Source organism: Artemia franciscana, chromosome 2 (assembly GCF_032884065.1).
Source record: "Artemia franciscana chromosome 2, ASM3288406v1, whole genome shotgun sequence".
Lineage (NCBI taxonomy): Eukaryota > Metazoa > Arthropoda > Branchiopoda > Anostraca > Artemiidae > Artemia > Artemia franciscana.
The window spans coordinates 20,592,604-20,607,884 of record NC_088864.1 but is presented as its reverse complement, the minus strand read 5'-3'; the positions used below and the strand labels follow the sequence as shown (position 1 = coordinate 20,607,884).

General features: G+C 35.3%; 1 protein-coding gene across 1 annotated transcript in view; it reads right to left on the bottom strand.

Moving 5' to 3' along the window:
• Positions 1-15,281, bottom strand: part of LOC136038552 (transcriptional adapter 1-like) — an 80,244-nt gene that overhangs the window by 60,639 nt on the left and 4,324 nt on the right. Inside the window, exon 2 of the mRNA XM_065721722.1 lies at positions 6,360-6,396. Coding sequence (XP_065577794.1) covers positions 6,360-6,396 — 37 coding nt within the window. The remainder of the gene's footprint in view (positions 1-6,359; positions 6,397-15,281) is intronic.

Here is a 15,281-nt window from a genome sequence, read left to right as displayed (position 1 = left end):
CTTCATCGACTCTTGATCACCTCTCTCTACTTGCTCAGGCCCAAAGGTGCTTAATATTGGTGTTCCAGAGTTTTGACACATGAAAATATAACCTTACATCGCATCCCCCAATGGCTACATTCGGTAGCATGCGTGGTCAGCATAGAATTTTTTTTACTGTATTAATATAGGCTATGTGTACCGTCTATGATATGCTTATGAGATGTCCCGTCTGTAATATACTAATGAGGTTTAGAGTGTATGCAATGAGGTTCAGATAATCATCTTTAGCTTCAAAAGCATCACTAATACCCATACAAATTTAGGGGGGGGGGTCCAAAACTATTAGTTCACTTTCCTTAGCCTTTAAACTGATTTCCCAATGAATATACAACTCAAAGCGTGTGGTATTTAAAGCTGTTTTCCATAGACAAAGGGTTTTTCAACGATTTTTTTCCTATGGAATAAGTGCATTCGTAATTTGTTCAGAGAGCTAAAGTCCGTAGGGTTCTTTCTATAGGCTGCTACTGTTACTTTTCTTGCCACCTCTCTCACTTCCTCTACGTAATTTGGTATATTTGCGAGGTCAATCTGAACTTTTCTTGTCAATTCCGCCATTTCACAAATAAGATTATATTTTAGAGCTGCTTTGGCGAAAGTCTTCTTACCCCCAGAATAAGGAAAGCTCGTCGTGTCAGTGCCACTAAGGCAGTGCAGAGGGGCGTAGTAGTTATTATAACATCCCATTACCGGTTTGTTGGGTTTATCTTTTTTATTTTTTTTTGTGAAGTTTTTATTTCAGAATTGTATAGCCCGTGTCAAGATTCTGAAATTGTTCTTCACAAATTGTCACAAAGTCTTACCTTGATTAGTTTAGCTACTAATTCAGAGTTATAGGTATTTTTGAAGACTATACTGCCTTTCCATGGCGATAAATAACATTTTAATCCTGACAAATTTGTCAGGATTGCAGCTGCACATCGTGAACATTTTCTTTAAATAGTATTAATTTATTTTAGTTTAATTTGTTGTTTTGTTTTTTATGTAAAATTCCTATGGCCCACGGACATTCTATGGAATAAACTATTATTATTATTATTATGAATAAATTGTTTTATTAGACAGGAAAAAACAATCAAGAACTATTTGACATTTCGATCACATATACAATGATCATTATCAGTAGATATACTGCTGATGACGGTCACTATATGTGTGATGAAAATATCCAGTATTGTTTGTTTGTTTTTATTTATTTTATCCAGTATTTTATTTATCATTTTACTGATTTTATTAGTGATTACATATGCAGGAAAATTTGTATGTAAATTAATCAATTAAATTTTGGTAGCATTTGAAATTAAAGCAGGGGTTCTTCGTTATCAAACAGTTCGTGGTAACGAACTGTAGTAAGGAGCGACCCGGCTCAATGGTTACCAAAACTCTTAAAAAATGGAATTTTGATACCAATACCTACATCAAAAGAATTGCATTTTAATGCTGATTTTAAATATATAAGTTTCATCAAGTTTAGTCTTACCTATCAAAGCCTGAGAAATTTTGCCTTATTTTAGAAAATAGGGGGAAACACCCCCTAAAAGTCATAGAATCTTAACGAAAATCAAACCGTCAGATTCAGCGTATCAGAGAACCCTATTGGAGAAGTTTCAAGCTCCTATTTACAAAAATATAGAATTTTGTATTTTTTTTTGCCAGAAGGCAGATCACGGATGTGTATTTATTTATTTATTTTTTCCAGGGGTGATCGTATCGACCCAATGGTCCTAGAATGTTGCCAGAGGGCTCGGAAATGAAAAGTTCTAGTGCCCTTTTTAAGTGACAAAAAAAATTGGAGGGCACCTAGGCCCCCTCCTACGCTAATTATTTTCCCAAAGTTAACGGATCAAAATTCTGAGATAGCCATTTTATTCAGCGTAGTCGAAAAACCTTATAGCTATGTCTTTGGGGACGACTTACTCCCCCACAGTCCCCGTGGGAGGGGCTACAAGTTGATCAGTGCTTACAAATAGTAATGGTTATTGGGAAGTGTACAGACGTTTTCAGGGGGATTTTTTGGTTGCTGGGAGGGGTTGAGAAGAGGGGGATATGTTGCGGGAACTTTCCATGAAGGGAGCGCAGGATTTTCTAGCATTATTTAAAAAAAAACAATGAAAAATAATTATGGAAAAGTTTTTTCAACTGGAAGTAAGGATCAGCATTAAAACTTAAAACGAACAGAAATTATTACGCATATGAGGGGCTCACCTCCTCCTAATACCTCGCTCTTTACGCTAAAGTATTTTTAGCAATTTCAACTATTTATTCTACGGCTTTTGTGATTCAGGGGTCATTCTTTATGAATTGGGACAAAACTTAAGCTTTAATGTAAAGAACAAGGTACTGACGAGGGGGTGAACCCCTCATATATGTACTAAAAACACGATAATACAAAAGTTCGTTACGTAAGCTAATTTATAAGTTCGTATATCTTTTGCTAATAAAAACATTCGTAAAAAATTAAAAGTTCTGGTTGCCTTTTTAAGTAACCAAAAAATCGGAGAGCAACTAGGCTTCCTCCCCCGCTCCTTTTTTTCTTAAAATCATTCGATCAAAACTATGAGAAAACCGTTTAGCCAAGAAAATAAATATACAAATTTCGTTTTAATTATTCCTCTGCGGAGAGCCAAAGTCAAAACATGCATTGATTCAAAAACGTTCAGAAATTAAATAAAAAAACAAGTTTTTTAACTGAAAGTAAGGAGCGACATTAAAACTTAAAACGAACAGAAATTACTTCGTACATGAAAGGGGCTGCTTCCTCATTAACGCCCTGCTCTTTACGCTAAAGTTTTTTACTGTTTTAAAAAGAAGAGTTGAGAGAAAGAGTCCAACTTTAGCGTAAAGAGCGGGGCGTTGATGAGGAAGCAGCCCCTTTCACATACGAAGTAATTTATGTCCGTTTTAAGTTTTAATGTCGCTCCTTACTTTCAGTTAAAAAACATGTTTTTTTATTAAATGTTACAGAAGGCTTGATAGCTGCGTTTACAACAAGTTGTTTGTGATAGGTTATCTGATTCTTTCTCTACTATTCATTTTCATTTGCTATCTTTTCTATCTATATTGTTTTTCTTTTAATTTGCTGTAGGTTAGAATTGTCAGAAATTAAGATGTTTTCAAGAAGTTATAAAATATTCGTTTTTGGATTATTGTGAATTGCTCCAACTCCTAGCAATTTTGATGCGAAACAGTTCATTGGTTCTACATCTGTCTGTAAAAATGCGTTAAAGGATGTTAAAGACTCGTAAATAATCTCTAATTGTAATATTACGAAAATAAATAAACAAGACTCTAAATAAATAAAAAAAATAAGACTAATGAATAAATACTCTAATTTGTAATATTACAAAAATCTGGTGTTTCTTCACCCTTGTGGGTTAAAACCAGCTGTTAAAAAAAAACAATTTTCTTTAAAAAAAGAAAAAAAAAACAGCTTTCTTTTCTCTTAAGGTATATGGCCCTCTGGAACAGGCAATTTTGCGAAAAACATTTAGCTGTAACTTATATAAAAAAAGGAGAAAACACTCATATAATTGGGTCCAATAGTATCAAATTTATCTCTTCACCAGGCCAGAATCACGACATTACTTGGACTGTTCCTCGGATAAGGACTTGAGCTTGCTTACAACATATGAAGCTGGTCCCATTTCGACGTACTTTAATCTAAAACACCCGGGCGCCAATTTTCTAAAATTTAATTCTGTAGATGGATAAAACTATGTCTCGGCTATAAAACAATAGCAAAATTTTGTCTTTTGTTAATATATTAAAACCCATGGTTTTTATCCTGGCTATCTTTTCCTGTTTCTGAGATTCCCGAAAAGCTTAATAAACAACAAAAGTGAGTTATAAGGGGGACAGTTGCCCCCCCCCCGATCATTTGGAGAAAAATTGCTATATATCCAATTTATCCAATGACCCTTGACTCTCTAGGTGGAGACCCCTCTTGCCCCCCAATAAAAATTTAACGTTGAAACCATTAACCCAACAACTTAGTCTCTTCCGTGTAAACTTTAGTTTTTGTACTTATGGTAGCCTGCCAATTTTTATTTTAATATGTTTCTATGGAAAATGACTATGTAGACAAGAACTATATAGTTCTATATAGAACTACATAGACAAAATAAAAGTCCGATTTTCTATTGTTATATACTAGGAGGTCTCAAGTCCTACTTTTTAATCTTTTTTTGCATGCTTTAATGGGTGCTATAACAGTTTCGAAACAAAGCGTTCCATGCATTGACATTATGTTAACTGCATGCTTGCCGAGTGGGTTATTCTAGAGATTTAAATACGTTTTCTTTTCCTTATGCTGTGCTGATGCTTAGCGCTGTATTAAATGTTAAAGTAAGTTAGAGAAATAAATCTAAAACTAGCAATTATTTATGCCATTTTATTTAATAAGACAAGGAAAGGGAATGACAATTCTCTTTTTATACCTCTGTTATTTACTCTCTTCTGTATTTCAGGAAAACACAACTAAATAATTTTCTAGACCACACTGCTCTTCCATTTTAAATTAAAACGAAGATATACAAAGAACGGGTCAAAGTTTAAAATTAAATAGTTTAACAGAGACGCGAAAAACTAGCTTAAACAAAAAAAAATGAAAAAGAAAGGAAGACGCGAATCCGAAAAAATCGGAATTTAACTATTTCTGAGTAAATAAGTTTACATTGCGTTATTAAAATGTTTTAACAACCATCTTTATGCATTTTCGTTTCCAGTGTAATTCCGTTTTTCGTTTTCCAATTGTAAGTGGAAAACACAATTGTCTTCAAGCAGCATACATGTAACCTACGAGGAAGGGGGCAGGTTAAAAAACATTTGGATTTTCCATTTAGATTGCCAATATTTTATTCTTATGCGAAGTAGAATCCTATCCCCCCCCAAAAAAAAAAAAAATCTGCGATATATGGGCGACAAAGAATTTACACAAGAAGGCCTTCATCCCCAATGAAACAGGACCCTGGGCTGAGATATAGTATAGCTAATTTTTTAAGTTGAAAGATTCATGGGTTTCTTTGCATGATATATAAGTTGTTGTTTCCATGATACATTAGTTGTATTATTGAAATTTTCTTGAAAAAACAATGCAGTTTATCCTCTATTTGGAAATAAACATAAAATTAGAAGCCCTCAACCAAGAGATTTCGCGTGGGAGAGGGGTCAGATAACTCCCCTCCCTCCACCTTATATGCCTGGATTGTACCGTTTTGTCAATTATTCAAATTGTATTTTTACATAATATTCTTTTTTAGAGCAGAACTAAGAGTGCAAATTTTATCTTCATTGGAGCGTAATTTTCACTTTAAATTTACAGTAATATACGATGCAAAAAAGCCCACAGAGCCGACAATCTACAAGAAAACTTCTAACATACCTCAGCTCAGGCCCCTGTTTTTAACCCTTGTCCCACCACCGTTTCGGCAAGCCTCTATCTTAATCTACTAGAAATTTCTATTTTTACCTTCTCCCATGAAGTTCTAGTTTCCTTTAAATCCCGTTTCATAACCCCATCTGAACCTATTCGGGGACAATCGACTTTTTGTTTGACCCCAGGTAGTAGGCCAAAAAGTACAATCTTTGTCAATCTGTCACCCTTCATCCTTAAAACGTGGCCTAACCACCTATACTTTCCTTTCATTAAAAAGCTAAGAAGTGGGATGGAAACACACTTTTCCTACAGCTTATTCTTTAATATACGGTCAGTCATACAATTACCTAAGACATTCCTTAGACAATTCCTAAGGAAAACATTTAAAAAACCTTCCTTGAACATTTCACATTAAGAAATAAAGAACAGTTAAAATCTCGTTAGTGCAACTTTTAATCTCTTAAAATGGGCTATATTCCTTTCGTGTTAACTTTTATAGGTTTTTTTATTTTAAATTGCATTCCACAGGCTTTTTTCGCATTTTCTTCCCTTTTGCTGGTATTTGTCATAATAAACAGACAAACACACAGCATTCATCTTGTTACGATTATCTGTTCAAAGACTGGTCCAGGATTGAGTACCTGTGAAACAGCTTTGTTTGAAATGTATGGGTCAATGCCCATTACTCTCAAATCCCATGACAAGCGTTCATTTGATTCCTTCAAATTAAGACTCCACAGATTCGAAAAGGGATTTGAAACCAATAATAATTGCCTTTTTGCATTCCTTGTATGCTACAAGCTATGTTCTTGATAAGAAGGTAAAGGATGCAGAACCAGAACCCATAGTCCAAACTATTGGTGGTAATCCTTGTTTGAGAGCAGTGGAGCGTTGATGAAAAGGTAAAAACCACCACAGAATATTTTAAAGCGAACTGTATACTCACTTTGAGGGAAAACCATTGTTTCAAGTTGGATAAATACCTAAAAAGAGAATAAATTACACATTGGCGGTTTGTAGCCTACATAATGTTTCCTAGAAACTTCACTCCAGTATTTCAGCAAAAATACCTCAGCAAAAAAGATATGTCTTTTTCATGTTAGTTTCACAGGGAGAAATATAATGGGGGCCTTTAGAGATTGCATATCCGCTCTTTAGGAGACACAGAGGACTCTTTCAAAATTTCAAACGGCAACCCCCCTTAAATACAACATGTTTGGAGTCAGCAAAAAAAGTTCGTCGAATCAAAAATGTATATTTTTAACTTTTCACAGGAATACCTTCCAAAAAGATTTTAGGAAAGAACCGCCTTTTTATGGACTCCAAATATACAATGTTTCAGGGATACTGCCACTATTTTGGAGTACATCCCTATTACTATCTAGCAGAGGGATGTATGCTCTCTAAGAGTTGGGTCATGAAGTTTCCCCTGAGACAGAATAACATTGATGAAACACTTATTGCTTTTCATGAATTGTCCTTGAGACACAATGAATACACAATAATTACTTTCCAATAATAAAATTTTATAAATGTTAATTTTTTTCAATTCTGAATGCTTAAAAAAATTATACGGAAACTAATGCTTTAGCCTAGGAGTTATTCCCACATTTTAGACAAAATGATTTGAAATTTTGGGTTGATAAACATATTTTTCAAAGCAAAGCATTTAAATCCCTTTCAGGAATCAAGATATAAATCAAAAATACATTATCAAAAACATAAACATCTTTCAGGAAAGAAGAAAGAACATAAATCAAAATACATTATCAAAGATAAATCAAAACTACAAAAATCAAAAACATCAATCAACTGACTAGTTTTTTTTTTATACCTCCTTCTTTCCAGTTGGTGGTATTATTGTCACCTTTAAAATGATGACAACGAAACTTATTGCCTACTTTTTTACTTTCTTAAAAACTAAATAGAAATTTATTCATTCACTCAATTTTATTTCATCCAAAATTTTAAACACTTATTATTTAGTAGCCAAAAATGCATTCAGAGCTTTTATGATATGGTCTAATATGAATTTAATATTTAATAGTTATATCTGGGGTTCTATTTACAACCATTCTCGTCTAACAACTATGTTTTGCATGACTTGCTTGATCGCCAATCATTTAAGAACATTTTTAAACTATTAAGAAATTTGCCGTGTTAGCAAGGTTAGAATTTATTGTGTTGCGATAGCAACATTTTGGTTTTGTCGTTTTTTTTTTGGTTTGTAGCACCCCAATTTCAGCTTATTCCTAGAAAGTGGTAAGGGTTTAACCTCTGCTGTTTTTACGGAAAGTGTGGACCTTAGACCAGATTAATGAATAAGACTTTGCATTTTGGAAAGCTTTGTAGAGCTCTTGCCTGGGGCCAAAAAGGATGGTTTTTGCTTGTCCCTGAGCCAGAGCCTACAGTGTGTGAAGTGACTTGGAGTTTTATAGCCTATGTCAGAGAGAATTATCTGAAGTTATGCAGTCAAGCTTTCGTTTTATCAAACCATATTTCTGCTTTCGAGTGAAAAGCTCTGTTCTAGCAAGCAAGCAAGCAGGCTGGCACTAATATATATGCTATATGTTAAATATAAGCTGCGGTTATCCGGTCCCATAGCCAATATATCTTCTTTGAGTGATAACTAAAAACATTTGCAGAAACAAAAAAGTGGGGACCGAAAGTGCTGCCATCTATTGTTTCCACCCATTTCTGTTCGTGATTTCAGCTGATTTTATCGTTCAGTTTTTCGCACTTGGGATTGCGGTAGAGAAATGGTATCAGATGTACCTCTTAAACTTTAAAAGTTCTCTCATTGCTAAAGAAATTAGAGTTTATCCTTTGCTCCTTTCTAAGTGATGACGTTAGAAACTTGGCCTATGGCAAAAATGTCAACTTTTGAACTAAGACAGATAGACTGTTTTTTCGACGGTAATTGATAGCTCTTGATGAGCTGATCACAATATATAACACCCATTTTTGGTAGAAAATCCCTTCATGAGGTATACCAGTTTGAAAGTTTAAAGGGGTTGACAACTTCAGTAGTAAGGTACAAACTGAAACCAAAAATAGGCTGATACAATTGTGAGACATATAGGGGAGTTTTAAGCAACAGTCGGCTGTTAGCTCATAATCATCTTCGGCAATGGGGGGTTCACAACTTTTGGTAGTTGGTGTACCTATTAATTGTTTCCAGTGTATTTGATGGTAAAACCAATTTGGTTTCAGTGGTAAGTTACGTAGAGGACTTGTAAGTAATAATCGGCTGTTGGGCTACAATCATCTTTAGCGATGAGGGGTTTGAAACTTTTGCTAGTTACAATGAGGGGTTTGCAACTTTTGCAAGTTGATTTACCTAGTATTTATTTTAAGATCCTTACAGATTAACAACTTCAGCATTTAATCGTAGCGAGGAAACAAAACCAAAGTGTTACTCTCGCAACACTTCATTCAGCGAAACCGAACAAAGGTTGCCACAACAGTTCACGTTGCCCATGCAATGTAGATCTAGTTAATACATCATTTCATCAGAAATTGGAAGTGTGATGTTTTGGCAAGACAATGGAAGCATGATGTTTTGGCAAGGAAGACCAAAAAGGAGATATCTCACTGCATCCATGTGAAAAAGAGATTTGGCTTGTTACTCTGGATGGGAGACAGTAATTCTCCCAAATGGGGTTTTCAGCTGTGGTGATTCAAATGGCGCAGTTTTCATGCTATTTTGTGTGGTTTCAGGCTATTGCAAATTCTCATATTTTTTTTAACAGTGAACTTTTATGATTAAGGTTAATCAAAACAATATTCACCATTCCTAGATCAGCTTCACATGACGTTGCTTTGATACATGAATTTTTTGAATATGTTTTTAAATTTCCGATTTCTACGGGCTAGAGATTGTTTGTTGTTTATGCCTATCGGAGCAACCATGACAGCTATGAAGTTGGGAGATTAAAAAGACGTAGCTTTTGCTAGAAGGGGCGGTTGTCTTTAAGAATAAAAGATTATTCATGTTTAAATTTTTAAAGAGAATAGGCCTTGTCAAATTCAAATTAGTTTTATTACTTGTCTTCCCGGTTCAATGTGGCAACAATAAAAAATTGTGATACTGCCCTACAAACTTCAAAAATTTTCAACTACCAGGAGTAGAATCAAAGTTTTTACCTGTGAGTAGACCTGAGATGGGGCAATGGGGCAAAAATGTTTAACTTTGATGTTCTTGTAATTTATATTAAGTAGAAGCATTTTGTTAGGAATAACAGGAGCACCTTCTATTTTAGTGTCAACAATGGGAACATAGGAGTCGAAATGGTTCAGCTTTATTATAGGCCAGATATCAGAAAGGAAAAACAAAATCTGTCAATAGATTCTCTGTCCAATGCTATTTCCAAAAATAGCAAATACTATGATTGCAAATGTAACCCAACCCACTCTTAATAGGGCAAGATACAACACTAGGCTATATGCAAAAGATTTTTATTTAGATTTTTATTTTAATTTATTTTTTTATTTAGCTTTACTCGTTATTTCGAACCAACAGATGATGAGAAACAAGCACAAAAGATTATGCAAACCCAAAAAATTAGCCATGTTTTGTGTAGAAGGAACTTGGAATAAAATGGGCAGTTCTATGTTTGTGAAAGAACCTTCATTTACAAGATTGCACCGAGCATTCAAAGGGTTTTGTATACAAATAAGTTCACTCAAGTTGCATATGCATAGATTTGTTATTCAGTAAGCCAACCCATAAGATTTTTACCAGAGAGGTTTATTTTCTAAATTTTTCGAAATCTGCATAGTTAGTTCTGAGTGTACCATTGTTGTAAACATACCTAGTTTTCTTGTGAGTGAACATACAACCACTACTTTCTACTACTGTAACTATCGTACTACTACTATAACAATGTACACTTAGTATACAAAAAAATACAGCACTGGACTTTACAGTCCCCACAAGCGATGCTGATGTCTATTTCATGGCTATCCAGCCAGGAAGTGTCATGGGGGTTAGGCAGCCAGCCATCCTGTGCTTTCATACACCCTTCCTGTTTACCTTCCCTGAATTTCTCTAGGTAACCATTTAGAGCTAGTTTGACTTTGGCTGAGCTTACAGGATCACAACAATGACCCCCATTCCAATTATTTTAGTTTAACAATATTGAGAATTACTTCCCTACAACAGATGGAATTGAAGCACTTAGTATACTTAGATTATTATTGTTTTGAGAGTATCCTTGGGACAGGTACTTACTACTACTAACAACTCACCACAGCACCAAACCACCTGAGGCCATACAGCTACATGTGCTCCTCTTCCATACCAATTTATTTAAAGCCTCCCTATTTACACCCTCCCATGAAGTTCCCATTCCCCTTAAATCTTTCATTACAACTTCCCCCCACCCCAACCAAGGACAACCTGCTTTCTGTTTAGCCCTGGATGGTAGGCCAAAAAGGAAAATCTTTGCCAATATGTCATCATTCATCTGCAAAGCATACCGTAGCCACCTCATCCTTTCTCTAATTATAGCCATAGAAAGTAGGATTGAAGCACATTTTTTGTACAGCCTACTGTTTGAAATACAGTCAGTCAGTTGGGTGACCAAAACAATCCATTGGCAATTTCACTGGAAACATCTAGCAAATCTTCCTCCAGTTTCTGGAGCACCCATGCTTCAGAGCCATATTTGACTACTATCATAACTGTACCATCTAATATTCTCATCTTGGTTTGCAGACATATCTTCCTATCCTTCCAAACTTTTTTCAACTGTGAAAAAACACCTTGGGCTTTGGCTATTCTAATTTTAACATCTTTGCTGCACTCCCTATCTTTACTAATAATACTACCAAGGTAAGGGAATCTGTCCACTTGATCTATCTTTTTGTTACCTAATGCCACCTTTTCATCTTCACTTATTCCTATTCTTGGCAACTTAGTCTTCTTAACTTTAATTTCCCAACATATTCTAGCACTCTGAACCCACAAAACCTTCAAAAGTTCATTCATTTTGCTTACCCTTTCATCTAGGAAGCTTATATCATCAGCATAATCTAAGTCTGGGAAAGTTTTACTTCCCCATTTGATTTCATGTTCCCTTTCCTGTGCTCCTTAAGAAAAGTCCATCAAAATGATCCATATAAATAGGGATAAAACACAACCCTGCTTAACTCCTGAATTAATATAAAACTAGCTACTAACCTCATTTTCTACCTTAACTGTAGCAGCATTGTTCTTGTGCATAGTACTAATCAAACAGTTCGTGGTAACGAACTGACGTAAGGAGCGACCCGGCTCAATAGTAACCAAAACTCCAAAAAACGGAATTTTGAAACCAATAGTTACATCAAAGAATCGTATTTTAATGCTGATTTTAAATATATAAGTTTCATCAAGTTTAGTCTTACCCATCAAAAATTACGAGCCTGAGAAAATCTACCCTATTTTAGAAAATAGGGTGAAACACCCCCTAAAAATCATAGAATCTTCATAAAAATCACACCACCAAATTCAGCGTATCAGAGAACCCTATTGTACAAGTTCCAAGATCCTATCTACAAAAATGTGGAATTTTGTATTTTTTGCCAGAAGACAAATCACAGATGCGTGTTTATTTGTTTGTTTTTTTTTTCTTTTTCCCAGGGGTGATCGTATCGACCCAGTGGTCCTAGAATTTTGCGAGAGGGCTCATTCGAACGGAAATGAAAAGTTCTAGTGCCCTTTTTAAGTGACCAAAAAAATCGGAGGGCGCCTAGGCCCCCTCCCATGATCATTTTTTTCGCAAAGTAGTCGGATCAAAATTCTGAGATAGCCATTTTATTCAGCATAGTCGAAAAACCTTATAACTTTGTCTTTGGGGACGACTTACTCCCCCACAGTCCCCGTGGGAGGGGCTGCAAGTTGCAAATTTTGACCAGTGTCTGCATATATTAATGGTTAATGGGAAATGTAGAGACGTTTTCAGGGGGAATTTTTTCGTTGGGAGGGGGGGGTTGAGAAGAGGGGGCTATGTGGGGGACATTTTCCATGGAGGAAGAATATGAAAAACATTTTCCATGGAAAAAATATGAAAAAGTTTTTTTTTCAACTGGAAGTATGGAGTAGCTCTAAAACTTAAAACGAACAGAAAATATTACGCATATAAGGGGTTCACCTCCTCCTAATGCCTCACTCTTTACGCTAAAGGATTTTTAGTAATTTCAACTATTTATTCTACGGCCTTTGTGATTCAGGGGACAAAATTTAAGCTTTAATGCAAAGAGTTATTGACGAGGTATTGACGAGTGGGCGAACCTTCTCATATACATAATAAAAACATACGAACATAGAAGTTTGTTACGTAAGCTAATTCGTAAGTTACGTATATCTTTTACTAATGAAAACGTTCGTAAAAACTAAAAGTTCTAGTTGCCTTTTTAAGTACCCAAAAAATTAGAGAGCAACTGGGCCTCCTTCCCCTCCTTTTTTCGCAAAATCATTCGATCAAAACTATAGGAAAGCCATTTAGCCAAATAAATAAATATGCAAATTTCGCTTTAATTATTCATCTGCGAAGAACCGAAATCAAAACATGGATTAACTTAAAACGTTCAGAAATTAAATAAAAAAAACAAGTTTTTTAACTGAAAGTAAGGAGCGACAATAAAACTTAAAACGAACAGAAATTACCCCGTATATGAAAGGGGTTGTTCCTTCTTCAACGCCCTGCTCTTTACGCTAAAGTTTTTACTGTTTTAAAAAGTAGAGTTGAGAGAAAGAGTCAAACTTTAGTGCAAAGAGCAAGGCGTTGAAGAAGGAGCAGCCCCTTTCATATACCAAGTAATTTCTGTTCGTTTTAAGTTTTAATGTCGCTCCTTACTTTCAGTTAAAAAAACTTTTTTTTTTATTTAATAACTTTAATGCATTTGTCTGGTATTTGTCAGGTCTTTGATAACTTAGGAACTTCTCCATTATTAACCTAAGATTAACACACAAATAGTACAGAAAAACTGGAACAAAAAGTGACATTATGTGTAGCAGATTATCAGCATTACCTACTATGATCACTAAGCTATTTCTTGTGTCAAAACATATTAAATAATACCAGTACTTTGGACAGTCCAAAGCATTAGTACTTAGAACATGCCCCAAATACCAAGAATATAGAATCTACAACCAAATGTTAAATTCTACTCTGTCAAAGTCATGACAATAAACTGTGCCAGTGCTTGAAAGGAAATTAAATAAAAAAAAAAGTTTTTTTAGCTGAAAGTAAGGAGCGACATTAAAACTTAAAACGAACAGAAATTACTTCGTATATGAAAGGGGCTGCTTCCTCATCAACCCCTCCCCCAACCAAAAAATCCCCCTGAAAACGTCTGTACCATTCCCAATAACCATTACTATATGCAAGCACTGGTCAAAGTTTGTAACTTGTAGCCCCTCCCACGGGGACTGTGGGGGAGTAAGTCGTCCCCAAAGACATATGTATAAGGTTTTTCCACTACGCTGAATAAAATGGCTATCTCAGAATTTGTATCCGTTGAACTTTGGGAAAATAATTAGCGTGGGAGGGGGCCTAGGTGCCCTCCAATTTTTTTGGTCACTTAAAAAGGGCACTAGAACTTTTCATTTCCGTTAGAATGAGCCCTCTCGCAAGATTCTAGGACCACTGGGTCGATACAATCACCCCTGGGAAAAAAAACAAACAAACAAATAAACACGCATCCATGATCTACCTTCTGGCAAAACATACAAAATTCCACATTTTCGTAGATAGGAGCTTGAAACTTCTACAATAGGGTTCTCTGATACACTGAATCTGATGGTGTGATTTTCGTTAAGATCGTATGACTTTTAGGGGGTGTTATTTTCTAAAATAAGGCAAATTTTCTCAGGCTCGTAATTTTTGATGGGTAAGACTAAACTTGATAAAACTCATATATTTAAAATCAGCATTAAAATGCGATTCTTTTGACGTAGCTATTGGTATCAAAACTCCATTTTTTAGAGTTTTGGTTACTATTGAACCGGGTCGCTCCTTACTACAGTTCATTACCACGAACTGTTTGATTTCCTTCAGTCCTTACTTTCTCAAAAAAGGGATATCCAGAATAACCAAAGGAGCCCCATTTGAATTCTGGCCTTTGGAGGTAGTGAAAGTAGATAGACAAATTCTTTAATCTTTATAAAGTAGATTGAAATTTCATATCCTATGTATTTGCAGAAAAATAAGACAATATAATGCCAACAAAAGGTGGAACTATGAGTAGCAAAGAGGATCTCCATTACCTACTATGATCATTAGTACTTGGGACATGTCTCACATGTCAAGAATACAGAATCTACAACCAAATATTAAGTTCTTCTCTGTAAATTTGACAACAAACTGTGTCAGCTTTTCGAAACACATTTCCTTTTATAGAAGCCTCTATTCGAATCTCTGATTCTCCCCTTCAAGCAGCACTACAATAGAGCAAATTTTAGCTGGACAATGAACAACCAAGGCACAACATCCGTTAGTTCCTTGGGAAACATAGGCTAACTAGTCAGTTTTACTCTAAGCAGCATAATTTCATGATTCTATCACACTTGGACTCTGAGATTCAACAGTGGCATATCTGCAGATGATGGATATGCACTTTTATGACAGATAGGCCAACACCTAAAACTGGGACTAGACATAGAGCCACAGAGCAACCCTTGGATGCTAATGCAGAAGTTGGTAATCATCAAGCCTCTCTGGATGTTAAGCCCACTCAAACTCACAAAGGAGGGTAAAAATAGATTCTTTCATGTTGTATTGCCAATTACTTACCTTTACTTGTACAAACAGCAGGGTCAGGCCTTTTCTACCTCATTGGGCATCTGAAATTGAGGTATTTTTGCAAGATAGCATGAGCTTTC